The sequence below is a fragment of the Myotis nattereri genome (assembly GCF_964212035.1).
Source record: "Myotis nattereri genome assembly, chromosome: 20".
NCBI classification, from domain to species: domain Eukaryota; kingdom Metazoa; phylum Chordata; class Mammalia; order Chiroptera; family Vespertilionidae; genus Myotis; species Myotis nattereri.
Genome location: NC_138096.1, coordinates 5,729,536 through 5,756,859, shown reverse-complemented (window position 1 = coordinate 5,756,859; position 27,324 = coordinate 5,729,536). Strand labels below are relative to the sequence as shown.

General features: G+C 50.6%; 1 protein-coding gene across 3 annotated transcripts; it reads right to left on the bottom strand.

The window, feature by feature from the left end:
- Positions 1–248: 248 nt before the first annotated feature.
- On the bottom strand, positions 249–27,122 carry LBR (lamin B receptor). Of its 3 annotated transcripts, none has more exons than XR_013997264.1 (15): positions 19,622–19,733; positions 15,337–15,515; positions 13,595–13,816; positions 11,320–11,403; positions 10,889–11,081; positions 9,378–9,574; positions 7,413–7,467; positions 6,892–7,083; positions 6,160–6,263; positions 5,130–5,255; positions 4,178–4,346; positions 2,574–2,654; positions 2,353–2,475; positions 1,217–1,787; positions 249–551 (listed from the first exon to the last, which is right to left on the bottom strand). XR_013997264.1 is itself a non-coding variant. In XM_081114364.1 (15 exons), exons 3-15 carry the CDS (start codon positions 15,499–15,501, stop codon positions 1,627–1,629), a joined length of 1,872 nt encoding a protein of 623 aa, XP_080970490.1. In that variant the 5' UTR covers positions 15,502–15,515; positions 23,484–23,638; positions 26,008–27,122; the 3' UTR covers positions 249–1,626. The 3 variants fall into 3 exon arrangements, 2 of the variants coding, with proteins under 2 accessions (XP_080970490.1, XP_080970489.1); XM_081114364.1 differs by lacking the exon at positions 19,622–19,733 and adding exons at positions 23,484–23,638; positions 26,008–27,122 and having other exon boundaries at positions 249–1,787; XM_081114363.1 differs by having other exon boundaries at positions 249–1,787.
- Positions 27,123–27,324: the final 202 nt, after the last annotated feature.

Sequence of the window (27,324 nt, the reverse complement as noted above, 5' to 3'; positions counted from 1 at the left end):
ACTCCCGTCCCGCACCAGGTACGTGTGGACTCTGACCAGGTATGCCTGTTCCAGGCCGTGCGTGTAGCAGCGCTTAGCCGCGTAGCAGCGTGTGCAGGCAGGCGCTTTCTCCCTCGTGGCTAGGGGTGCCCTGTGGCCCAGGAGCGTCGCAAACAAAAAGGGAAAGGTGTCGGGGGCGTGTAATCTAAGGACGCCCGTTCCGGTCTCAGTGATCCCAGAGTTACACGCAAAGGAAGGAAAACCAAAGCTCCAGATCCTATCTCTTTATTTCCAACATTTCCAACTTAAAACACAAAAAGCAAAAGGGAGCTGGTGCCAGGCGCTTTCTCATTCTGGGGGAGAGAAGTCTGTGTCCTTCCTCCGTCCCCAGAGCCTCCCTGGTGAGCCAGGGGGAAGCTCAGTGTCTGCGGACTACAGGGCGCTACGCACGCCCACCTCTGCGCACAGCACTGAACTGACGCACTCACCCACATGGCTCATGTGAAATCCATCCTTCAACTCAGCATCTCCACTGTACTTACTACATGCCCGTGTGTTTAAGGTACTGAGAACTGAAATTCAAATACAGAAGTTTAGTGGATTTGCTTTTCTTACAGAACAATTAATAATGAGACTATTAACTAGAATTTAACAGCTAAAGCTACATCTATTAGACTAAGAGAGAAAGATTTTAAACTATTCCCTTGCATTGTTTTTAGCTGAATACCACACTCACAGGCAGCAGAGTTTTGGAATATAAAGAATGTACAAAATACAGTATTCACTGCATGAGCTCAGCAGTAGCAAAAACACAGTTTAAAAAAGTCAAAAACATATAAAAATATTAGCCTGAAATGGCAAGTCTTCAACCACCAATCTGTGTAAAAATGTTTAAATAGGGATGTTACTCCAAAAATATATATTTATTCTAATATTTTTTTTTCTATTTGCAAGTTTATAAAGGCAAACAAACACCTGCAATTGAGGTAGAAAAGCCTAATTTGCAAACTTTGGATTAAGAAAAATACCTTCCTATGTCTTAATAGCATCTTTTACAAAATACCAAATGAATTCTGTTTCAAAAATTATAATTCACATGTATTACTTTACAGAACTTAATTTAAAATACTGCAAATGTTTTTGTTAAGATACTTAGTCCTGACAATTATTTCACATTCAAAATACTGTACAGAGAAACCCAGAGTCACCATATATTACATAAAGGCTATGTATTTACATTTCCGAAGGCAGGTTCAGAAGTTCAGGGTAAGCAAGCTACTGCGAATGGTGTCCCTGGAACAGCGCTGCGAATAACCTCTTACTTCAACTGAAGGCAAATGCTATTCTCTTCCTGCAGTAAAACACCCTCCACTGTCACTGTAACAGTGTTTATAAAACAAGACCGGCATTTTAAAATCACACCCATAAACATGGCAAGTTCTTCTCAGGGCAAAAATGAGACTGGCTTGCAGATTTTTAAGGGCTAGACATTGCCTATTTGAATGCAAAGTCTGAGCATCTCTGCCTTTCCTCGTGTCGAATGCCATGGTTTGGGCATCATGCTCAGGCTACAGTAAAGGCTGCCTACGTGGCTCCACAGTCCTGGCTCAGAACGGCGCTTACAGACCCTCTGGGTGCGGCGGGCGGTCAGTACACGTAGGGGACGATGCGGTAGGGCACGCGCTGGCAGTACTGGTCCCAGGCCACCCCGTACTTCCGCCTGCACTGGCGCTCGTCCCGGGCCTCGCGGTGCACGAGCAGCACGGCGAAGTAGACGACGTAGAAGTAGGGCAGGGCGTGCTGGAAACCTGGGGGCGACGGGACGGCGTCAGCGCTGTGTCTACCAAAGCGCACTACCCAGCTGTTCTGCTTTCCCCAAACCAGCTCAGAGGGTCCCGCGGGTGGTGGCAGGGGCGGGATCTGAGCTGAAAGATCATCAGATAAGTGTGATGAATCCTCTCCAACCACCCACTGTGGTCAGGGCGTTTGTCCTCCCACTGGAGGCAAACCTCCCGTCGGCCCCTGGTGCTCAGTGGGTAGGGCGGCCGAGCTGGTAGAAGACAGATCAGCCTTCGCTGCTGCTGCAGAGCAGGGTCCCAGTGTGTACACTGAGTCGGGGATAACAAGTGAAATTAATTCCCACAGATGCTGCTTAGCCAAAAGCATCAGGCACAGTTTAAAACTGCACATTTGCTTTTAGAAGTTTCGAGGAAAACTTCAGGCCCTGGGAGTCCCTAACGCCCCGCAGAAGCCAGAGGAACGGGGCCCCGCGTGTCCACAGACAGGGAGGAGCGTCTGCCCTGGGCTCTGCCCACGATGCCCAAAGAAGGACAGTCCAGTGGGCGGCGTCAGGTGAGCGCTCCTGGTGCTTACCACACGGGAGGGACCAGGCCAGGGCCATGATGAGGTCGCCCAAGTAGTTGGGGTGGCGAACGAAGCCCCACCATCCGGAAACTAGAAGATTCTTTCCCGTTGAAGTATGAATGGTCTTTAAATCTATATGAAAATAAAAACACATTTGTAATGGCATGTAGGCAAATAGAGACATGATATTTATGCAACACAAATGCGATAAATATAAAGCCAGTGCTTACGTGCAAGCTTTGGATCAGCGGGATTCTTGCGGAATGCATTTTTCTGAGCATTTGCACATCGGAAGATTACATATCCACAAACTGTAAATTTTTAAGAATTCATGTTAGCAATTTCCCTTAGCTATTATTTCTGAGCTCTGAGGAAATTTAACAAACGTCTCACACTGCTTCCATCCATAACAGCCCACATTACAATAAAGCCAGGTCTGGAACTAGTATAATGAAGAGCAGGCTGTCTCTTCTGTGGGTTACGCTGCCTGCCGGCCGTACATGAACACTTTGGTTCATTAAAACTCTCGCTCAGACTCAGTACCGCATCTTGCACTTCAATACATGCCAGATCTCACTGCAATCCTACAAGTCAGTAGCTTTATTTCAGAATGCCCAAGCGAACAGTCCCTGACCTCTCACTGACTATGAAAAGTGGTAAACGATTCCTATGATTAGCTCACCTGTAACATACCTTCCCACAGGTCAACCTGGGTAAACCAAACCAGAATTTCCTCTTGTGCCAGGGCCCCAATTAGTGGCAGAACTAGCCCTACCTGAAGCTCAGTGCCCATCTCCTCGCCCGCCCTCTGGTGGAGGTAAGCGACAGTGTAGACCAGTGATGGCGAACCTCTGACACGCGAACTCATTTTTTTGGTTGATTTTTCTTTGTTAAATGGCATTTAAATATATAAAATAAATATCAAAAATGTAAGTCTTTGTTTTACTATGGTTGCAAAGATAAAAAAATGTCTATATGTGACACACACCATGGTTGTTAGGGTTTTTCAAAATGCTGACACGCCGAGCTCAAAAGGTTCGCCATCACTGGTGTAGACAGATGGCCCCTGAAGCTTGTCCACACCACATCCCCCAGCTACTGCTCATTCTTCCCACACATTTCACCCACTAAAACTCAGACCGAACCCCATATCCTCCAGCGAGAAGGTCTCTCGACCAGCCCCTCTGTCCTTCCATGGGCCTCCTGCGAGTGTCTGAGTCTGTTTCCCCTGGTGGAAGGGAAGCCCTAAGAAGGCAGGACTCCTCTCCTCTCAGAGGTGCCACCAGAAAAAGAGTCATTACTAAAACAACCAGTTCACTGCCACGCAACGATATTTTGAATGTACTGTGCCTATAGATGCTTATGGCGTACAAAGGGTTAAATTTACAAGCAAACTGGTTGATATAAAAATTCCCTCTTTAGAACAAACTGATAGTTGCCAGATAGGAGGCAGGTTGGGGGCCAGGTGAGGGGATGAAGCAGCACAAACTGGCAGTTAAGTCCTGGGATGTAAAGTAGCGCATCGGCATACAGTCCATAGTATGTCCTGGCTACCCCAGCGGCTATCAGGGGAACCCCTTCTGAAGGGCTAGGAATAGCTAATCATGCCCCCTGAATGTCCACTGTCAATAAAAAATCTTAAAGATCTTTCTCTAGTAAGGACCTATAAAGAACCTAAGCATGAGGCATCCATTCTCTTTGCAAACGCCTTACCACTCACCCGTCACAGCTCGCTTCCAATTGAGCTCATTGCAGCCACTGAAAAGGGCGTGTCACACAAACACGGAGGCACAGGCACGCTGCGATCGGAGCCCAGAGGGAAATGGACACTCACATTTCAGAGCGACGATCAGAGCGGCCAGCGGCCAGGACACTTCGTTGGGATGGAGGACCAGGTAGAAGGCTTGCAGGCTGTAGACGAAGGGCACCCACACCAGGTCCCCGAAGGCCAGCATGAAGCCGAAGCCGTCGTGGATGATGTCCATGGTGGTCAGCACGGCCTCCTGCGGGCGAGGCGCGGGAAGGGAGGGTTGAGACAGAGCGTGGGGGAGAGTTTCTGTGTGCAAAGTATTCAAGTGACGTCTAGTCTAGAGTCGAATTCCAAAGGGGCTGGGGAGGGGGAGCCTGGGTCCCTGGCCTGCGTCTCCATCCCGTCCCTCTGACCCCGACACCACAGGGCTCCGAAATGCCTCGTGTGCCCCCACACCTCCGCCAGGCACCCTCTCTGACCTCAGCTAAAGCTCCCCCAGACCCGGGGCTCCCCGAGGCTGCCACTCCTGCGGGCTGAGCGAGTGTGCCTGCACCGTGACCCCGAGTCTCGCGCTCCCCCCAGACTAGGGGCAAACAGCCGGGACCCGTGGCTCCACCTCACCCCCCAGCACCCTGCCTGTCGGCCGCGGAGCCCGGCTCAGGGGTGTTTGCTGAAGGAGGAATGACATCGCCAGCTGCATGTTTCTAGTCCACAGGCACCAATGTCATTTCTAATCAGAATCTAACTTTTCGGTACATTTTCCACTGAAGGAAATAAGCTACCTGGCAGCACGGCCACTTCTCATGGTAAATGAAGGATGTGAATCCATCCCTTGAGCATGTGGTGAGCGTGAGCAAGTGGCCCTGGACGCCTGCAGACACCCACCACCTGCCTGTGTTCACCCCACATCGGCTCAGAGCACCCCAGGGACTGCCATCCCTCCATCCGGGGCACCTCCTCACTTGGTGTAGAAGCGAGGCCCAGAGGGCAGGTTACTCACCCACACGCAGAGGCGGCTGCTTTTGAAACTAGTTACCTCGTTCCAGAGCGCATCCACCACGTATAAGAGCTGGAAGCTGTTCACCAGAATCATCGCCAAGGACGGAGCAGCTCGGTGCTGTAACTTCATCTCAGCCAAAAGCATCACCAAGTTAATCACCACCTGAAACCAAAGGGCCAGAATCATCCCCAGGGCCCTCGGAGAAGGTCCTTAGCACCCACGGGGGGCAGGGGGGAGACGCCAGCTCTCCCAGCCACCGCCACGGTGATGAGGCACGTCACCCGTGAACCCTGGACAGGGGCACTGAGAGGACAGAAGGTCGTGTCTGTGGTGGTCTTGCCCAAGTGCATCACTCCGACCATGAGGAAACACTGGGCCTGGCAGGGTGCTCAGCTGGCTGGAACACTGTCCCATACTCCAAAAGGCTGTGGGTTCGATTCCAGATCAGGACGCACAAGGGAGGCAACCGATCGATGTTTCTCTCTCAAAATCAATAAAAACACATCCTCGGTGAGGATCAAAAAGGAGAAAGCACTGCACTAACCCAGTGAAAGGTCCTCCTCAAGGTCAAGGTCCAGGAGACAAGGGGAGACCAAAGCACAGTAACCAGAAGTGACTGTGGGCTGCAGAGGATCCACAGAGCCAGGCCCGCGTGGGAACCTGTCCCGGTGGCTGTGCTGCCCGGATCATGGCTGCGGCTGTGCCAGATGCTAACACTGGGAAGTGGAGGGATGGATCTAAGGGGACTCTTTACTGTTGCAACTCTACGCGCCTGAAATACGTCTGTTCTTTTTCCTTACGTGAATCCACCAGCTCTACCTCTTTCCTACATAAATAGAAACAACTGTGACAATAAACCCTTCTAAGGTTTAATAACCTGTAACAGGGCATCTTAACCTCTGGACTATATTCGCCGTAAGAAAATGCTTTAAGTAGGCAGATTTAGGGAAAGCTGTAATTATTCCTAAAATATACCACCCACTGCTTCCTTAAAACTGTCTGCAATTCTAAGTCCAAGACCAATTTGCACTACTGAACTGAAATTTAAAAAAAACCAAACACATACCCATCCGATCAGTCCCGGGCGCAGTTCACAAAAGTATTTGAGATCAAAAGTCCCGATCCGAGGGTTTAGCTCGCGGCCAATGAAGAAATCGTAGATGGCGTTTCCTGAGAAGGGACAGTCCTTGTTCACACAGCTTTTGGGCAACACCCTATTCCAGACCCAACTGTGAGGCTCTCACAGGCACAGCCGTCCTCCGCCCGGGTCCACTCCCCCCCCCCCCCCCCCCCCCCCCCCCGAGCAGGGGGACCCGGGGCTGAGCAGCGGGGCGCCGGCCCCCTGGACCGTCCCCCTGCCGCACAGCGTGGGCCCAGATCCCTGACTTTAAGGGAACTGAATACTTTTTAATATAGCTTATGTTTCTAAATAAGCAACTTAATTTTCTGAAAGCTTAAATACTTTAGGTCAGAATCAACCAATTTGAAATCTCTTTGTTGTGCTGTTTTTTTAAAGGCTATTTATTACTTGGGACAAAATAATATTTGTCATAAATTATGACACTACTAACCTTTACTAAAATGTTACTATAAGTTACTAAAATGTCTTACTGTCATCAAGTGACTAAAGAAGGGAAGAGAAACAAGAAAGTATTAAGAAATATAGTTTGTTTCTTTTTTTAAAAAATTTTTTTCTCCATCTTTTTATTTGTCCTTATTTCTCTTCCCCGCCCATAAGCCCACGCCCGGGAGTGGGGGTGGGGTAAGGGTGAGGGGGTGCACTCCCCACACTGCTCACCAGAGCTGGCCGGAGACAGTTCCCCCCGGGGCGCACGCAGGCCCCGCGCGTAGAGATAAACACTCAGGCCGGCAGCAAACACGAGGGCCGCCAGTGCGAACTGAAGGAAATGGTGGTACACGTAGCAGAGCTCCACGCCCCAGAAGAGAGCGGCTCCCACGGCTGCCGACGTCAGGATGAAAGCATAGAACCCTTAAAAAAGGCAAGAACACCCACGTCAGCCAGCGTGCACGTGAGATGGCTCCCAGTATAGAAGAACGCAAGGTTATTTTTAAAGTCCTAATTTCATTATTCAGGCCAAACATGCACAAACGTGAACAGGCAATCTATACAGATGCCTGTCTCTCAGATAACTTCTCACACACTTTTACACACTGGCTGCAGGTATGAACAGTTCACGTGCATGCCCTTCAGACCAGAGAGAGAGGCTACTGTTTACTGTTCTGGTGTAATCGACTCTGGGGGTTTACACTCAACACTTCTGAGCTTTAAGTCATTAATTTGAGTCTTAAAAAAATCACCATTTAGCCTGTACTGGAGTCTTCTTCCATCGGCCAGAGGTGTTCCTTCTACCACCTTGAAAGAAAAAAAAAATGAATGTGAAATCTTAGAAACAGCACTAGTGTCATATGCTAGTAGATGTCTTCTAACGTCACTCAACCCTCTCGTCCCAGGAGGACTGCCTTTTGGCAGGGAAATTTGGCAACAGGTTTCAAATATCTTAACGGCAAACGCTTGGATGAAGCGAGCCCACCCTCAGGAACTTGTCTTAAATATGAACCTAATAGTAACTGCTCCGTGTATGAGACCATCACAAGAGCCGCCCCACGTGGGCGGGCTGTAGGAGCACCTGGAGGTTCAGCTCAAGCTCAGAATCTCCAGGGACGGCCCACTGCTCACACTGGGGTGTGGGGGGCCCTTTCCGCCCGCTCTCCCGCTCACCCACCAGCTCTGGCCCATGCGCCAGCTGATGATACGCACTGATACCGACGTGCTCTGCCATTTACACACCTACGCTCCCCGACTTCGTCATTAACGGGATTCTGTTTCCTCCATAAGAGCCTGAGCACTTTGTTTTGGGACCACTCAGCTCCTCTCAGACCCCCTGTGTGCCCAGGCCACAGGTACCTGAGAAACACACCACCTGAACGGGACGAGTTCAAGGGAAAAGCCCTCTTGTTCAATGGCAGCCATGTTTACCACCCAAAATAACTACTGAAAATTGCAAGAAATTTTAAACTGCCAAATACTAACATGGTATCATTTTCCGTGGGCTACACTCCTTTACCCTTTCATTAGCTATGAAAGGGCACCCAGGAGAAATGTAATACCGTTTCAGATCACAGGATTAGCAAAACCCCACATGCTAATTCCAACTGACACTTACCTATTAAAGGTGTCTCACAAATACTGCCTTGGGTTTTCAGTTCCTATTTTTCTGTGTGTGTGTGTGTGTGTGTGTGTGTATATATATATAGATAGATGATAGGTAATTTAGGCATCAAAACTGCTTTTCTTAACAAATCTTATCTAGTTTGAGCTCACCTTACCTAAATTAATCTGAATTTGTGATTTTCACTGGAGAGCCTGAATGTCTATATCACAACACTCCTCTCGACAGCCAAGGATGTGATGGTGAGATTCCAAATATTTAAGTCTGCAGCTCTAGCCCCACCAGTCCTAGCAAACCTGATCCTTTGGTTTACAGACAGCTGGTACATTTGCAAAGCCCTAAGAACAAGATCTCTACATGAATTATTTATTGCTTAGGGATCTCTTGTTCCTTTCAGTCTATCCAAGTCCTCTACTGAAAGAAGGAAAAACTACGCTTAGCAACGAGGACAAATTTTAGACACTGCACGAGGCTGAAAGAACATTAACTGTTCCTGACAACAAATTTCGGAAAATCAGAAACTCATATTAAAAATAGCCTGGCTGGTGTTGCTCAGTGGTCGAGCATCGACCCATGAGCCAGAGGTCAGCAGTTCAATTCCCAGTCAGGCACAGGCCTGGGTGGCAGGCTTGATCCCCATCACAGGGTGTGAAGGAGGCAGCCGATCGATGTTTCTCTTTCATCGACGTTTTTATCCCTCTCTCTAAAATCAATAAAAAGGTATTTTAAGAATATATTTAAAAAATAATAAGTGAAAAGTGCAGGCTGAATCCACTAAGCTCAGTAGCTTATCAACTGATCACTTTAAATCCTGTATCTGAAATAACTTTTACTGAGGGGGGATTTTTTTAACCTCTACCATTAGGCTATTTTGCACAATAGCTTATCCTTTTCTACTTGGCTTGCAAAGTTACACAAGAAACCTCAATCCGAGTTTTAAAGTTCCACTTAACAGGCAGGTGTTACAGGGTTCAAGGGCAAAGGCTCACCAGACTGAGGGTCGTTGGGAGCGAGGACCTGCCGTGACCTTGTGCACGTGAGCATGGAGAGGGAGGAAGCGCAGGGCCCCGCCCCGCCCCCGGCAGACACTTACCTTCCCGATCGGCAGCCAGTAGAACAAAGCCTGAACACAAAACCAGAGGAGGTAGGCCCCAAACACTCTGGCTTCCCACAGATCAGACAGAGCTGGCAGAGGAGGCGGGAAGTTCAGAAGACTGGGCTCCCTCTGCCTACACGTCAACAGCAACAGGAAGAGGAAGGCGGGCAGGCCGAGCATGATAAGAAACGCACCTGCAGACAATCAGGGAACATTCAAGGCTCAATTTCCAACCCAGTGTTTTCTGTTGTTTTTCTTCAAGAATCATTTGGGTTTTTTAAGGTCAGATCTCTAGTCTGGCCAGCTGCTTGAAACCAATTTTCAGTGTATCATCAAAAAGCCCTAATCTCAAGAGGTTAATGGGGAGGGGTGCGGGGGAGGACCTATGTAATACTTTCAACAATAAAGATTTTTTTTAAAAAAAGCTCTAATCTCTATCATGTCCTGTGGGCAAGCGACCCTGGTCCTAAAGCAGGAACACGGCATCTGCCCAGCACTGACAGCTCACACCCAAGCTCTAGAACACTGAAAACCCAGCAAATTAAGATGGGAACAGCCAATGATTATCAGCCTGGTCTTTAAAACTTTGTAAGTTTCTAACAATTAAAACAGCATCACCTTCAGGTAACATGGCCAGACTGGATGCTGGGCGCCATCTTTAATGGAGCAGCTAGACAACTTACAAGATCAAGCAAGAAAGCCATTTGCCAAGAACTTTCCTCTCCTGGCTCGTAAAACTCCAGCACCACCCACTTAATAACTCCAAGCCTCTGAGCACCTCAGATCTTTGACTCATAATCAACCCGCCTGGCAGGTGGGGCAGGCCCATGCCCCATCTCATGTCCACAGCCTCCCTGCTCCTGCCCACGCCGGGCCCGTCACCGCAGGGCTGACGAGCAGATTTCCTTGTCCCTGATAGTCCACGCCAACCTTCCTTCTATCGCTTCTTTGATCAAAACCTAACAGATTGCTAAACATCTACAGCCACTCTGGCACCCTCTCTACTCCATTATAATCCTCAAAAATGCTCCCACCTGGCCAGCTGGTGTGGCTCAGTGTCAACCCGAGAACCAGCAGGTGGCCTGCAGGAGGCAGCCGATCAATGACTCTCTCTCCCGCTCCCTTCCTCTCTCTGAAATCAATAAAAGGCTCCCACCTCAGGCCTTTGGACCTGCTGTTCCTTTTTTTTTTTAAATCTTTATAGTTGACCTCCTCTAGCCTGCCCCCTCCCCTCCCGCCGCCTTCACCACCCTATTGTCTGTGTCCTATAGGTTATGGGTTATGGGTTATGCCTATATGCACACAAAATCTTTGTTGATCTCGTCCCGCCCACCTCCCTCATTCATCCCCACCCCACCCCACCCCCGCCTTCCCTCCTCCCTGGGCTCCCACCTGGCTCTTTGCCTGGCCCGCTTCAGATCTTCAGAGAAAGGCCTTTCCTGTTCACTTTATCACAACTCCCGCTGGCCCGGCCCCCGGCCCCCGCTCAGCCCGGCTCTGACACCTACCAGGGACTCCTCCGAACTCCAAGTCCTTCGTCTGTGTGGCTGTCACGTCCCAGGTTCTCAGCAATGTAGGTCCTTTCGTAACGATTCTTTCTTCCTCTAAGTCTGTTTTTTTAAATTTGCTCTCTTCTCTTCTTGGACGAAGGCTATGCTGTGTAGACGTGTAACTACTTTCTTGTGACAAAGGGAATTGTTCCTGGTTAAAAAGTAAAAGGCACTAATTATCTGTAATCAATCGTTATCATTAATGCTACCACATTAACTAACTCAGCAGCGCAATATAGCCATAAACTAATAAGGATAAATTCATTAAATTATATTCAGTCCCAATGGAAGGACAGGCTTTTAGAAAAGATGGAAGAGGTACTGTGGTTTTCAGCGCGCTTCCTTAGGGAAGGTCCCTTAGCCAGAGGCCGAGGCGAGGTGAGCCGTACCTGCGCGCTCCCGTGCGGCACGGCGTTCCGCGCTCGCTGCTCCGGCTCCCCGTTGTGCCGGCTGATGCTATTTCCCAACGGCTTCTAAAGTGAAGGACATAAAGCATTTTCACCACATGAACCGTAACTTATTAAAAAGTAACCTGCTGGCAAATCTTGATTGTTGTGATAAATAAAGCCAATGATTTTCACAGCTTTAATTGTGAAGAATTCAGGATACTGTTGTTAAAAAGGAAAAGGAGTAAAATTGACTAGAATTTCCCCATCTTCAAAAGACTGGATTTTACAGTATAGATTCCACATAAGTTCTTTCGTCTTTTAAGCATAATTAGACTCAATGTTATCATTTCATTGTTCAATAACAAATATGCTAATATTTACTATGAGAGTTAGGAGAAGTAAAAATTGGCCAGTTATTTCATGAACTGGTTTTAAAAAATGATGAGAAGACATTCACTGCCCCCAAAATAGCCCGTAATGGGAAGGTAAGAAATAGTGGGCAAAGTATTGCAAAAGATACAACAAGAACAAGGAAGAGGTGATGTTCAAAGCCACATGCAGCTTATGTCCGGTCTTCCCGGTGCCACGCCCCATCCTCCACGCCATGGTGCGGACACGGCGGGGGCAGGGCCACAAGGGTACACTGAAATCCTGTGGCCACTGAAAGCTAAAAATGAGAACGCGGAAGTGGCCCCAGCACCTGCTCCTTCCCCTGCGCCCTGACCAGCACTATCAGAGAGCCACTGATGGAATGGTCCGACTCACGAGTAATTCTCAACACGCAAGTTAAGATGGTGAGTGGAAAATCTGTGACAATGATACTGGCAAAAGAAGTTATAATAATACCCAGAATGAGAAAATGGGCAGGCATACACTACCGATGCTGGTACGCACTGTCTTGAAGTGATTTGGCAAAAGCCTCAAATCTGCTCTATCCATCTGACGTAGCAAAGGAAGTATCAGATGTTGCATAAGAATATTTTGTTTATAATAGTGAAAATTTAAACAGAAAAAGCTAAATGTCCACCAATAAGGGAGCTGAATTTAACAATTCTGTTACATACATATAACATGGTATAATCCAAACAATACCATAAAAAATGATGTGGAAAAATATAATGCAGAGGTTATTGCTAATTTCCAAAAGTTTTTAAATCTGGCTACAAAACAGTATGTACATATGCTATTCTTTAAGGCTGTTAAAAATCTATGAGCATTTTATCCATAAAAGGTAACAATAAATGAATAAATGAAAAATTACCTTCATTCAATTCTTTTTACTTAAAAATAATTTGTTTGGTCTACTATCTAAAATGTTCATTGTGCAAGATCCTTATAGGCCCCACATACCCTGAGGGTTCCAAGCTTGGACTTTTAAAGTAAATCCATTAAAACAATCTTTGAAAGGAAAAGCGATTGAGTATATAAATGCCAAGGGGGCCAGAATATATTCATTTTATACCTGAGCTTTTATAAGCTATAAAAACTTAACTCAGTTCAAACTACAATCTATATCTATTACATACTTAAAAACTGCTTTTTAAAAACACAATATTGCCCAGCTGGTGAAGCTCAGTGGTTGAGCATCGACCTATGAACCAAGAGGTCACAGGTTCCATTCCTGCTCAGGGCACATACCCAGGTTGTGGGCTCAATCCCCAGTCGGGGGTGTGCAGGAGGCAACCGATCGATATTTCTCTATCCTCCTTCTCTCTCTAAAATCAATATTTTTTAAAAGCATATTAAGAAAAACACACAGTATTAAATAGCAGTCTTATAACTTAAAAACATTCTTTTTCTTTTTCTTTTCTTTTTTTTTTTTTTTAAATATATTTTATTGATTTTTTACAGAGAGGAAGGGAGAGAGATAGAGAGTTAGAAACATCAATGAGAGAGAAACATCGATCAGCTGCCTCCTGCACATCTCCCACTGGGGATATGCCCGCAACCCAGGTACATGCCCTTGACCGGAATCGAACCTGGGACCTTTCAGTCCGCAGGCCGACGCTCTATCCACTGAGCCAAACCAGTTTCGGCAAAAAAACATTCTTTTTCATTGGCACTTAAAGGCCTTGTACCTTCTATTCCAAACATTCTTTTTTTTTTTTTAATGAAATCTGCCATAATCATTACCTTAGAATTTGATGTTTTATTGACATTTTCATATTATTAACTGCAAATAATATGAGTAACCAGATCCGCAAAGGGAATTCGGAGTTTGGACAGAATAAACACTGTGTAAGGATAAAGATGTCCCGAAGGCGTGCACACATACCAATACCAGTGGAGTCAACTTCACTTCCAACACTTCCTTCTTCATTTCCTTGATGTCCACATGGTGGGAGGCAGAGGCGGACCGGCGGGAACCCTTAGCTGCTCGGCCGGGGGAGCGGGAGCGGCCAGGGGAGCGGGAGCGCGACCTTGACCGACTCCCTCGTCGTCTGGACGGAGAGCTGGAAGTTGAGCCACTTTTCCTTTGCCTAAAGGAACCTAAAGGCTGGAGAGGGAGCAGACGTCATACCACATGCAGACAGACCCACATTCGAGAGGCAGCACAGGCCATCACTGGTTCCATGAACGCTAACACCAGCCGGGAAATGCCGGGGCCTGAGCGGCTGATGAGCCAACGGGGATGCTGCTCTAACGACCCCTCTCTCAGGAGACAAACGCAGCCTTTCCTCTCCTGATTCTTCTTTGAAGCGTTGCCGGAAATGACTGTGTTTAAACCAACGAGCTGTACGTTTCCCCAAGAACAGAGACAAGAAGAGTGACAGTGACACTGATTAAAGCTGAGATGATGGGCAAAAGAAACCTGCACCCAAACAATAGCGGGAAGAGGAGCCCCAGTTTCCCTCGGAACAACACCCACAGGCAGGCCTCGGAAATGAGTGCAGCTTGGATTCCTTATGCCGCTTCCCCTGCCCTCGCCGGGGTTCCCAGGGCCCCAGACCTGGGAAGGCAAACTTCCCGGCCAATCCCTCCCCCCCTGTTTCGGGTGGCCCCGGGCGCGGCGTGGCTGTCCAGTCTTTAACTGGTCGCAAACAAAATCAAAAGAAGAGACTTGGTGACACGTGAGCATGCTCTGAGTTCCCATTCCAGGGTCGGGAAATCAAGTTTAGTTGGTGCACAGCCATGTCCGCTCCCCTCCGGCTGCCTGGAGCTGCTCCGCATGCGGACAGACAAGCCCCAAAGCCTGGGATAGCCACTGTCTGGCCCTTTATTCAAAAGCTCTGCAGGCCCTGCCTAGAGCGCTCACACTGTGGGGCCAAGGCTATGGGTGCAAACAAGGAACGGAAATGCAAATAGGTGTGTAGAAATTTTTATAGCATTTTGACAAAGGAATTTTATCTGTTGAACCCAATAATAAAAAGAACTTATTTCATACATCTTTTTCCTTTGTAAGTACTTCTACGTCACGGATCGGATATCTTAAGGCCCAGGCCCTCACCAGATAGGGTGAAGAGGCCAGACTCAAATCTAATGAATGTCACTCTCCTGATTGAATCCCGTGTTCGGGATGAAGCCCTAACCCCTCCAGTTCTGACGCCCCCTCTGCTGAGCCTTGCCCCCCACACCCTGGCAGCACCTGGCTGTGTCCCCCAGCCAGGCCGCTGGCCTGCTGCCCTCTGCGGGGCCCCCCCCCCTTACCCCCCGCCCCCCGCACCTGAGCTTCCTATTCTGTCTCAGCACTCGGCTCAGGGGCCACACCTCGAGGAGCCTTCCCTAACCCCCCAAATGCCTGTCACCCCACGGATGAAACCAGGACCGACCCGGGAAGCATCGCCTTCTCCAGTGGCCGGGCACCTCCTCAGGAACAGGGCGCTGTCTCACTCACACATTCCCGGAGCCAAAACAGGATCTGACCCAGAGCAGCAGCGCGACCCTGCGCCTTCACACGGAGCCAGAACTGACGGCTCTAACCTCAAAACCACACCTACAGTCAGTTACCGCCCCCCCCAACCCCCCACCCCGCCCCGCTCAGTATAAACACGCTCCGTGACCCAGAGGAGCGCTTACCTTGATGTCACTCTCCTTCAACTCCAGCTCCGTTCCGTCCTTGTATTTGACCGTGTAAAGCTGGGACTTGCCGTCATGGCTCAGAATCTCCACTTCATAATACAGTGAACTCCCAGGCCATCGGCCTCTTACCATCTCACCGTCGGCAAATTTCCTACTTGGCATTTTTGCAAATCAGTCTGAACAGTTTTAAAGATAAAAAAGGGGGAGTCAGTGCAATACACACTTACATTTGTCCTTTTTTTTTTTTCTCAGATCGGACACTAAAACACAACTCTCCAAAACTTTAACTGGTCAAGATTTTAGGGTCAAAAAGATCATTGGAGGGGAGGGTGTACCCCCCCCCCCTTATTTAAAAGGTGAGATACGAAAGCTAAAGGAATGTGAACTGTTTTGTCGAGTCAGCACAGTACAGAAGTGGCCCTTCTGCCTGTCGTGTCTCCCTGGGAATCACTTCACACAGGACAACTCAGTCCCTAGGGCCCGTGTGACACTCAGGAGTAACACACCACATAGTTGCCTATGCGAAACGCTATCACCTCCGGTGACCACATTACCTGCCAATCAACAAGGCACAATCTCACAAAGGATCCATTTTCTGATTTATAAATTTGTATCTGGTCATACAAAGACTTAAAAAATATATTCGGTTTTTAAATATAATTACCTTCATTAAAAACAACAAACCATGAAACAGACTGTCTAGAAAAATCAAGGATGTATAATTAGCATTATTATAACCCAGTGAAGGCGAACCTATGACACGCGTGTCAGAGGTGACACGCAAACTCATTTTCTTGGCTGATTTTTCTTTGTTGAATGGCATTTAAATATATAAAATAAATATCAAAAATATAAGTCTTTGTTTTACTATGGTTGCAAATATCAAAAAATTTCTATATGTGATACGGCACCAGAGTTAAGTTAGGGTTTTTCAAAATGCTGACACGCCGAGTTCAAAAGGTTCGCCATCACTGTTATAACCCATAACAGGGAGAAAAAAATTCCAAATCTATAATGAACAGCAAATTTGGGGGGCCTTTCTTTCAAGTTTTCAGGTCTTGCAGCTGAAGTTCCAAATGCATACCGAGTCACGGCCAACCTCATACCCGGGCTGGTGCACACCTGGCCTTTATCCCGTTACAACATGCTTCGCCACTGAACCAAAACACGGCCCACAAAGCCTTGTATGAACGACACTCAGAAGCCACAGCAACCTACAGAAACTGCTGCTTACATGAGGCCTGTTTGCTGCCCTGACCGCTGGGCGCCCCAGCTCTCAGGTGGTAAACTTCTCCCTCCTGCCCAGCAGATTCACACCGTGCCCCTGACCTCCAACACCAACCACACTAGCTGGGCCGAAGCTAAGAAGCAGGCGGTTACCATGGAGACGTCTCCCCCTAAATCACCTTCTTCTCACCAAGTAAGCAATCCCCGACATACCACCTGAGCATAACATGCATGCTTACCCAGCTCCGGCAAAGAGCGGATTCTGTAACAAGAACAACATTCGAGAACTTCTGAAGGCTGTGGAGTTCGGAAAGGAGAACGTTACCCTCCCCAAGAAAACACTCTTTCATAAGCACCGTGTTTCTGCAGTTAATCACCTGAGAAAAAACTTAATAAGCTTCACTCCTTGAGAAAGATAGCAGCGAGGTTGGGAGATGAAAGGAAACACAACTGCTTATCTGGGGATTAGAGGGTGTCAGTTCATTCACACGTCAGGTAATGGACAGCTTTCTTCCCAGCGCCTGCCCAGATAGCGAGATAGCGAGATGGCTGGGGGGTGATGATGAATGGGCTTGGGCCTGGGGCCCAGGGCAGAGGAGCCCAGCTCTGGGGACCAAGTCCCACCTGGCTGAGGAGTCACCAGGGGGCCCTGGGGGGGCAGGGGCAGCGGCCACCTTGGGGCAGGGAGGAGGGGCACAAAAAAGGAAGGTGACAACAGCAAAATATGCCTATTTCAACACGTAGCGTGAGCCTCCAAGTTCCAGGAAAGAGGAAGGAAATGTGCCCTCCTCCTCTCTTCTCTGCACCCCGCTTCTCCCTGGGCCCCCCCCCCCAAATCACACCCCTGTGACCGATACCAGTTCTCCAAGGCCGGCCCGCCAGGGGTGAGAGAAGGCAGCCACATCTTTCTACGTAAAGATGCCACTCAAGTTTCAAACAACTCTGTCAACTTCTGAAACGGACCTGAGCAGCTCCTGTACCTTTCAGAGACCATACTGGCATCTTCCCGTGACCGATTAAATATTTGGGGTTAAACAAAATATCTAATGGACACTTGGCAGGTCTCTAAGCTCATATTTTTAAAAAAAATTTAATAACTGGGACTTGAGAGCGATGTCCCACACGGTGGTTGAAAGAAAAGGCAAACCAGCTCGCCTGACGAAACCAGGGTCTTACAAACGTTCCCAGAGATGAAAGCAGCAACAGCACCCCCGCCCCGCCCCACTGGCACAGGACCCACGCACGGCAGTCAGGGGTGAGGATACGGCGCAATCACACCCTAGCACCCAGGCCGGAGGGAACTGGCCAGGAAGGACACCCACATACCACCCAGCATATCATCCATCCTATCATCCATCGGGGACTCCCCGAAGGGAGGCCAGAGACGCGCCAAGAGGCTGTCCTGGAGGTGTGTGAGCCAAGTGTGTCCAGAAAAACTCTGCTCACCCCCCCACCCCTCCCACGCCACCCCCTACCCCCTCCACCCCACCCCCGTGAGCGGTGGAAACAGGAGACCCTGGCTCAGGCTACCGGCGTGCTACCTTCAGTGTCCATCCGGCCCCAACAGAGGAATACGCGGGGTCTCTGGTCATCTCTCCTTCACTTCTCCAAATTAGTCTAAACCAGCGGTTCTCAACCTGTGGGTCGCGACCCCTTTCACCGGGGTCGCCTAAGACCATCCTGCAGATATTTGCATGACGATTCGTAACAGTAGCAACATGACAGTGATGAAGTAACAACGAAAATAATGTTATGGTTGGGGGTCAGCACATGAGGAGCTGTATTTAAAGGGCCGGAAGGTTGAGAACCACTGGAAACCGGGAAGTTCAAATGGAGTCTGACAGCTTCCCCTCAACCCGGGAGCCCAAGGCGGGCCCACCATGTAAACCCCCAGCAGGAACCACCCCAACCCCCCCCCAACCCCGCCTTGCTCCGTGCCCCCAGCTCAGGATGCAAAGAAAGGCCACCTCCTGGCTGCAAAGTTGCAGAAGGGCCTGGCTTTCCCCCGAAGAAATAAAAACGGAAAGTAAGAAACCTTCCCCTCCTCGCTAGCCATCCCTGGACGCGGGGCTCAGTCTCACTTAGGGTGCCCTCCCGCAGCCCCCCATCCTGTCCTTTGCGGGACTTTGCTACCAAGTGTGGTTCCAGATTCGCTCGTGTTATTTGCAGGTCCCCAGGGCTCGGGGCAGCCGGCCCCCGCCCCGGCTCCCGCAGCAGGTGACACGCACGCACGCACACAGGCTCCCGGCTGCACCCTCGGGTCGCCCGGGCGCTGTCCAGTGTCACCCAGCCTGACCGCCCTGCAGCTCGTGCATGCAAACAGGCCCCCGTGCAATCGAGCGCGTCCTCGGGGCCCCTGGAGGCTGCTACAGGGTGTCGCTCTGGAAGTTTTAAACGCGTTAAAATTTAAATAAAAACAACAACACGGAACTGAGCTTTGGTAGCAGCGCGCCCACCTGCCTAACGATCCGTTTCTGGGCTGCGCGGAAACACCTGGCGAGAGCGCGCCGCACAGGCGAGCGGGCCGGGCCGAGCACGACCCTCGGGGCCATGGCGACCCGACCAGCGGGAGGGCGTCACCCCCGCTCCCCCGGGTCCCCGTCCGCCGGGGCCGCGCCTGCCCCGCTCCCCACGGGCAGGACCCGCCGAGCCACCAAGTTACCCGTCAAACAGGCTCTCGGAGCGGACCTGGGGTGGGGGGGGGGGCGGGAGGGGGAGCCGTAGCTGCAGGGCGGGGGCAGGGGGCCGGGAGCCGGGAACCGACCCCCCAAAACCTCCCCAACCAACATCCCTTTTACACCGACGCGGCGCGTCCAAAATGGAGGGAAACGTCCCCAAGTTGAACCCGGCAGCTCCATTTCCGCAACCCGCCGGGCTGGGCCGCGCACGGCTCCGGCCCCGCCAGCAGCGGCCCCGAGCGACCCGGAGGAGGGGAGGGAGGGAGAGGGCGAGGCCGCGGCCCAGGCCCAGCGCCCGGGACCCCCGCCCCCCGACGCGCCCGCCCGCCCCCGGGGAGGCCGCCCCGCACGGAGCGGGGCGGGGTGGGGGCGCTCACCTGCGCCGGGTCCCGCGGGGACACGCACGACTCCGCGAGAGCCGCCGAGCTGCTACCCTGCGGCAGTTCCGCGCGCGCGACGCCGCCGCCCGCCCCCCGCGCTCTCGCGTCCCCGCGTCCCCGGGCGCGCGCTCTTCGCCCCGCCCCTCCTCGCCCCGCCCACCGGGGGCCTCCGAGGCTCCCATTGGCTCCTCGTGTTTTTGAATAGTCCCCGGCGCTGGGGATTGGCCGTGCGCCGTGGCGCGTCCGCCCCGCCCCGCGAGGAGCCCGAAGGCGGCGGGAGAGGGGCCCGGCGGGTCCGCCCAGGTGCCGCCCAGGGCGTCTGGCGGCCGCGCCTTATCTCGGCGGCGCAGGGGCCCTCGCGCTCCCCGCCCGCCCGTTCCCGCCACTCGGTGGCTGGGCGCGAGAGGGAATAAAAAGCTGCAAAGAAGAATTAATTTCCTAGAGTGACCACTCCCGGTGCTTTTCGTTAAAACGCCGGCCGTGCGCTCCTTACCCGGTTCCATCCCCCAGCACCTGCGGGCCGAGCTGCGGCTCCGAAGGCGTAGGTGGCGGCAGCCTGGGTAGAAACGATCTGGGGCCCAGTGGGCGGGAGGGCACCCGGAAGGAGGGTCCGAGGGCCCCCCACAGCTCGCAGGGCGCCCACGAGGATGGCTGAAAGGAGGGGGGCTGATGTTCAGGGGAGCCCCCCCCCCAGATGCGGTAGGAAACGCCCCGTAACGCAGCAGGGCACCGGCAACCCCGCGCCTCCTGACGCACCGAGGTGCCATTCCACCTGCTCCCTGCCCGCACGTCTGGGTTTCGCGTTGGCCTCCAACAAGCTGAGTCACTCATTACGCGGCGAACTCCGGCTCTGCCCGCCCTGGGTCCTGACCCTCGAGGTGTCATGGGGTAGTTGGTTTCCTTCCGTTGAGAGTTTAAAGCCGGCCCAGGGCAGTTCCCCATTTTGCAGCGCGGTTGTAATCAAAGTCATTTCTTGCCCCAACTACCTACCAGGTTCCCCTAACTTAACAGGTAAAAGTTAAGAGAATGGCCCTAACCGGTGTGGCTCAGTGGATTGAGCGTCGGCCTGTAGACTGAAGGGTCCCAGGTTCGATTCCGGTCAAGGGCATGTACCTTGGTTGCGGGCACATCCCCAGTAGGGGGTGTGCAGGAGGCAGCTGATCGATGTTTCTAACTCTCTATCCCTCTCCCTTCCTCTCTCTAAAAAAATCAATAAAATATATTCTTTGAAAAAAGTTAAGAGAATGTCTATGTTGGAAGCACTAGCCGTTCAGTTGTAATAACAAGCTGGCTTCTGCATTTTTATAGTCCAGCGTCAGGTGGAAGAGCTCTTAGGCTCTCGGTTACAACGACAAAACGACCAGAAATACCAAAAAAAAAAGAATCAAGTACATTTGTTCTTGGTCATTCATACCCACTGTGCATGCGTTCATCCGAGCCTCTCCAGAGAGCAAGTTCTGACTTCCAATTGTGCTGGGTGGGAACCTGAGCTACAGAAATGCACACCTACCTCACTTCAAGGTCAGAAAGGCGACCTGGTTTTTGGCAAAGGCCAGAGCCTGAATCGCCGAAACCCCTAACAGTGGTTCTCAACCTTCTGGCCCTTTAAATACAGTTCCTCATGTTGTGACCCCCAACCATCAAATTATTTTCGTTGCTACTTCATCACTGTCATGTTGCTACTGTGATGAATTGTCATGGAAATATCTGATCTGCAGGATGGTCTGAGGCGACCCCTGTGAAAGGGTCGTTCAACCGCCAAAGGGGTCGCGACCCACAGGTTGAGAACCGCTGCTAGGATAAGGTACTATTAACCCTACCTCTTTTTTTTTTCTTTCTTTCTTTCTTTTTTTTTTTTTTTTTTTTTTGCAGCAAATGACATCGAAATGAAAACACTCTACAGTACCAGGTCCATGGGGACCTAAAGTAGTTACCATCCCTAAAGGCCGAGCAATGCTACTGTATGTTATTCTTTTCTCATACATTCTACCCAGATACCAGATTTCACTGGATTCCCCCTCGAGGTACACCTGTCTTGCATCTTTCCGTTTATGAAATAAAAGAAGATACTTTTTTGTAAAATAAATAAGTAAAACTTCATACTAAAGATCAGGCTGATAAAGTCTCATAACAAAATGAAGTTAGAAGATTGTACATCACTAGAATCAGCTTAGGTCACATTCTACCTTAAAAACTATCGACTAAAGACATTTTTAAAACAACTGATTTTGGTAGCAGAGAAGCTAAACGATAATTGTTGTTTGTTTGTGGAGGGAAGTATATTACGAAAAATCAGTTGAATATCTAGGCTACTTCCTCAATAAAGGAACTATTGGTATTTTCCTTTGCTTCCTTTTTTTTGTAATATATTTTTACTGATTTCAGAGAGGAAGGGAGAGGGAGAGAGAGAGAGAAACATCAATGATGAGAGAGAATCACTGATTGGCTGCCTTCTGCACGCCCCCCACTGGGAATCGAGCCCACAACCGGGGCATGTGCCCTTGTCCAGAATCGAACCAGGGATCCTTCAGTCCACAGACCAAGGCTCTATCCATTGAGCCAAACCAACTAAGACTTCTTTTTTTTTCTTTTTTTTAAGGACTACTAAAAAGTGTGTAGATTTGGGCCCTGGCCGGTTTGGCTCAGTTAGTTGGGTGTTGCCCTGGGCACCAAAAGGTTGTGGGTTCGATTCCCATTCAGGGCATATGCCCAGGTTTCCAGCTTGATGGCAGGAGGTAGGCAAATGATGCTACTCTCTCACATCGATGTTTCTCTCTCCTTCTCCCTCTCTCTCTAAAAATACATTTTAAAATTCTTGGGGTGGAAAATCTCCAGGTCTAGTTCTCAGAGAGATGCTTGTCCACCACAATTAGGAACTTGGGGATTTTCAGAAGATATAAAGTGAAAGTTGCTTCAAGCGACCTGTCTTCTGTTCATGTGGCCATGAGTGGCCCGGTCCCCTTCCTCGTTTATAAGGAAAAGGAGAAGTGATGGAGAAGCAACACCCATCAGCTCTGTCACTAAGGCAGCCAAAAGCAGACGCACGCGGGGCCGGGAAACCTCCCACTGTAGCCGTTACCTGGCGGTCAGAACCGAAACACCTTTTAGGAAACGAGTCTACATAAAGTTGCGTGTGGCATGAAGTGCGATTGGACTCAGTACCGTTGCTTAAGGAGCAAACCTGAATACTCTTGGAGCTGCAGAAGGCTTCCTTCCTAAAACAAGTACCCAGAGCCACCCGGTCAACACACATCCCTAAAGATGCTGCTTCATCTCCAGGGCTTATGTCCCCACAGAAGTGGCGTTCGTGATTGGCACCGTGGAATGATGTCTGTCTCTCTCCATAGCACTTTTTTTTTTTAAATTTTCATTTGAAACATGGACACTTAGGTATATATTTGCAGAACTTACTTAGTCCATCTTTTTTCTGAGTATTTAACTCTCAGAAGCCAGAAGGGCCGAAACCGGTTTGGCTCAGTGGATAGAGCGTCGGCCTGTGGACTGAAGGGTCCCAGGTTCGATTCCAGTCAGGGGCATGTACCTGGGTTGCGGGCACATCTCCAGTAGGAGATGTGCAGGAGGCAGCTGATCGATGTTTCTCTCTCATCGATGTTTCTAACTCTCTATCTCTCTCCCTTCCTCTCTGTAAAATATCAATAAAATATATTAAAAAAAAAAAAAAGAAGCCAGAAGGGAAGCGGTATTTGAACAGATGGCTCCAAGTACTCTGCTCTCCGCAGCTTCAGCAGAGGAACTTAAAAGAGAGGGGACACATGTCCCTTAACGCACTGGGGACAGAGAAGGAAAAGGTTCCGGTGGGATCAGCATCATCACTAACCTTTACTTATTAAGTGCTTACCTCTGCCGCCTGCCCGCCGCCCTGAGCACTTCCTGTATCTGGATTTACTTAACCCCCGGGCCGGGGCAGCATCCTGGCGCGAGGCGGTGCGAATGCCATCTCCAGCGCTCACGCTCAGCCCTTCTCCAGCGGTTCCTCTGTCTTGGTTTCCTCGCCTGTAAAATGGATCCGATAGGTGTACTTATCCTGCGAGGTAATTGCGAGGGCTAAATGCAAGGACCCCTGTTACTCTAGCTTCACTTTCTTTCAAGTTCAGGAAGTCACCACCTTAATCAATTGTATGCAGATTACAGGGTGTTGGCAATAGTAGATGGGTCAAGAGATTTCTAATGCAGTAGCTGTTTTTTCATCTAAGTCCTTTGAATCCTCCTGTAGCACACGTGCAAGTATAAGACTTAATATTTTCAACCTTTTCATTCAGACCGTTGTGGGTTTTTTTTTAATCCTCACCCGAGGATATTTTTCCATTGATTTTAGAAAGAGGGAAAGACAGAGAGAAATATCGACATGAGAGAAACACATCAATTGGTTGCCTCCTGCACATGCCCCGACTAAGGCCCAGGCCAGGGAGTAGCCTGCAACCAAGATCCGTGCCCTTGACAGGAATCAAACCTGGGACCCTCCGGTCCGGTCCTTAGTCCGACGTTCTATCCACGGAGCCAAGCCGGCTAGGGCTCATTCGTACTGTTCTAAATGAAAAATCTAAAGCTGCTTGCTGGTTAATCTTAAAACTTGAAGATCCTTTGTTTGGAAAGTAATTATTAACTAAATGTGCACTATTGTTAACAGTTACTGGTTAGCACCGGTTTTTAAAAATAGCCTAGCGCTAGCCAGTTTGGCTCAGTGGGTAGAGCCTGTGGACTGAAGGGTCCGGGTTTCAATTCCAGTCAAGGACACATACCTTGGTTTCAGGCTCCATCCCCGACCCCTGTGTGTCAGGGTGCATGTGGGAGGCAACCAATCGATGTGTCTCTCTCACATCGATGTTTCTCTCTCTCTCTCCCTCCCTTTCACTCTCTCTAAAAAAAAAAGAAGAAAGAAATCAATGGAAAAATACCCTCTAGTGAGGATTAACAAAAAAATAAAAATAGCCTACCCCGTGTTGGGGTGAGTTGGGAGTCCTAACATAACCGCAGGGAAAAATGTCACATCTGTGGCATGACCTGCGGGAAAGGCCTTCCAACTCTTGACCTCTGGGACCTTTGCCAGACTGAGCTCTCTCTGTTCCTTTTTATATTTATCTTTCCTTCCCCACCCACCTCACCCTCCAGGGCTCCAGAATCCCTGATGCTTCTCACTCTCTCAGACCTCGGGGAGGGGCGGTTAGGTTTTTTTTTAGCACAATCCAGCGCAGTGTTTAAAACATCAAATTGCATCCTTGTCAACACCCTCTGGCTGTTCCATTCTGGTGACAGGATCACCTTTGGGGGGATGTTTCCAAAGGTCTGCGGTTTTGCCCCTGCGGGGCCGGGGCATTTCCTGTGGAGGACAGAGCGCACGGCCGACAGGGGTGACTTTTACACATCAGCCCCCTCTCCGCGAAGCTTCCTGGTTTTCACGTTGCAGCACAAACCCGACCGCAGAGGTTAGGCCTTGGCTGTGCCCCTCTCACGAACCCCGTGCACAAGCTCTGCCCACTTCCTGCTCACGTGCACAGCCCCAGAGGACTCTCACTCCAGGAAGCGAAGTCAAAGGCACCCCTTGAACAATAGTGAGGCCACCAGCCCAGACTTCAGGACTGTCCCGACTTGTGTAGCAAGCCCTAGCCCCGTGGTCAGCAAACCGCGGCTCGCGAGCCACATGCGGCTCTTTGGCCCCTTGAGTGTGGCTCTTCCATGAAAGACTGACTTCTGTGCATGGGCCACAAAGTTTCAATCGCACTGTACGTGCGCGCCTGCACGTGGTATTTTGTGGAGGAGCCACACTCAAGGGGCCAAAGAGCCGCTTGTGGCTCGCGAGCCGCAGTTTGCCGACCACTGTCCTAGAGCCACGGCTAGGCCAGGCCGCAGTCCATGGACTGGGTGGGCAGCCCCAGTGGCCCTGTGGGGGACATAGAGAGGGATCACATGACAGGACCTCGCACCCCGTGAGAATTTAATAACTGGTCCTGAAGGGAGGGAGCGGACTCTTCCCACCACAGAGACATCAGCCGGTCCCTCCCCAACTCTTTGCGAACCAGCTGGGGTTTCAGCTGCGCTCACCTGCCCCAGGGGACCAGCTGGGCTCAGGTGGCGGAAAGAGCAGATGCTCTGGAATCCTCAGACCGGGCTTGGGTTTTCTGCGCCAGCACTTGTTCGCTGGGTGTGACCTGGTGCAAGTATGTTGACCTCTCTGAGTCTCAGGGCATTTCCGTGGGGAGAGCCAACCTGTCTGTCTACGTCTGTGGGTCTGCCTGGTCTCGAAAACCTGTTGGGCAGTCAGTGAATCTCACCGACGATGGTTGAGAATTGCTGCCTGGGTCAGGGCCAACAAACACCCTTCTAGAGCATGCTACTGCCAGGTTGGCCAGGAAAATGTTTCTTACCAGAAAACTGCTTGAGATGCGAGGCCAGAGTCTGAATTGGGCTTTGCTGGTCAAGGATAGAAATTCTGAGCCGGTGAAACGGAGAACCTGATGGAGCCACAAGGAGATGAACCCTCTGACAGCCACTGGGGAAGGCGTCCTGGGCAGAGGCAGGGGAATCTCACTGGCAGCTCTGCCACCTGTTCCAGCTGCTCCAGCTGCTCCTGCTGTTCCACCTGCTCCAGCTGCTCCTGCTGTTCCACCTGCTCCAGCTTCTCCTGCTGCTCCACCTGTTCCAGCTTCTCCACCTGCTCCTGCTGCTCCAGCTTCTACAGCCGCTCCTCCACCTGCTCAGCAGGTAAATCTGCCTGGAAAGGCAAGACTGGGAGTGACCTGCACACTCATCTCAGGAAATGTCTGAGTGTTATCTGTGGACATGGTTCCTCAGCGCTCCTCATCCTCCTTGGAGATTAGACACCATTCACTACGCTTCCAAGCACACTCCCCCGGTGGACTATTATGATAATGGTTCCCTGGGAACCCCTGGGGGGAGGGGGAAGGGCTGGCAAAGGTTGTGCTACAGGACTTGGTGCCTTTGATCTCCTTCGGGTTTTGGATATTAAAATAAACACCAGGCTCTCGGAGCAGGAAGGTCGCCATGGAAAGTCCCGGGAGGCTGGGGCCGGGCCGGGCCGGCCAGGGTCACAGAGCACCTCTGCCAGCCACTCCAGATGCTTCCCGCAAGCCCCCTCCAGCCTTGGCAGGCCTGGCTCTGTTTGGTTTCTGAGAACAAAGAGAAAAGCTGGGGGGGGGGGGGGGCAGAGCCTGGGACACGTGGGAAAGCCATCACTGTTGAATATAAGCGTCTGGTGCTGAAGTTCCCAGAGGAGCCCATGGCGTGTTGCATGGGGTGGAGGGAATATTTCCTCTGGAGGGGAGGGTGATGGGTCTGCAGAGGCCCAGAATTCACCACCCAGGGCCACGGCAGAAGGGACACCTGGGGGCGCTCTGGGTGCTGGAGAGCTGGTGAGGGTGTCCCCAGGCAGCCCCAAGAGGCACGGTTCCAACGGAGGCCCATGCTCTTCCCCTCGGACCCAGAGCGCCCCCTGGCCGGATTTTAAAGTTTCACTATCTGACTGCAAAACAGTATGTACATAACCCAGTTTTTTGAAGCTGTGAAAAACCTGTGTGTATTTTATCCAGAAAAAAAAAAAGGTATCATTAAGTGAAAAGAAGGTTTACAAGACCTTATTCAAGTCTTTTTACTTAAAAATCGTTTCTATTCGGTCTTCTATCTAAAATAGTCAGTGTGGAGCCCTAGATGGTTTGGCTCAGTGG

Excerpts from the sequence above, each read along its gene's own strand:
- LBR (XM_081114364.1), bottom strand. The coding sequence starts at position 15,501 with ATGCCAAGTAGGAAATTTGCCGACGGTGAGATGGTAAGAGGCCGATGG. Across the intron at positions 6,264-6,891 it reads ACTGTCTCCGGCCAGCTCTG|GAAACGCCATCTACGATTTC; the intron begins GTGAGCAGTGTG and ends GTCCCTTCTCAG. Across the intron at positions 2,476-2,573 it reads CGCTGATCCAAAGCTTGCAC|ATTTAAAGACCATTCATACT; the intron begins GTAAGCACTGGC and ends ATTTTCATATAG.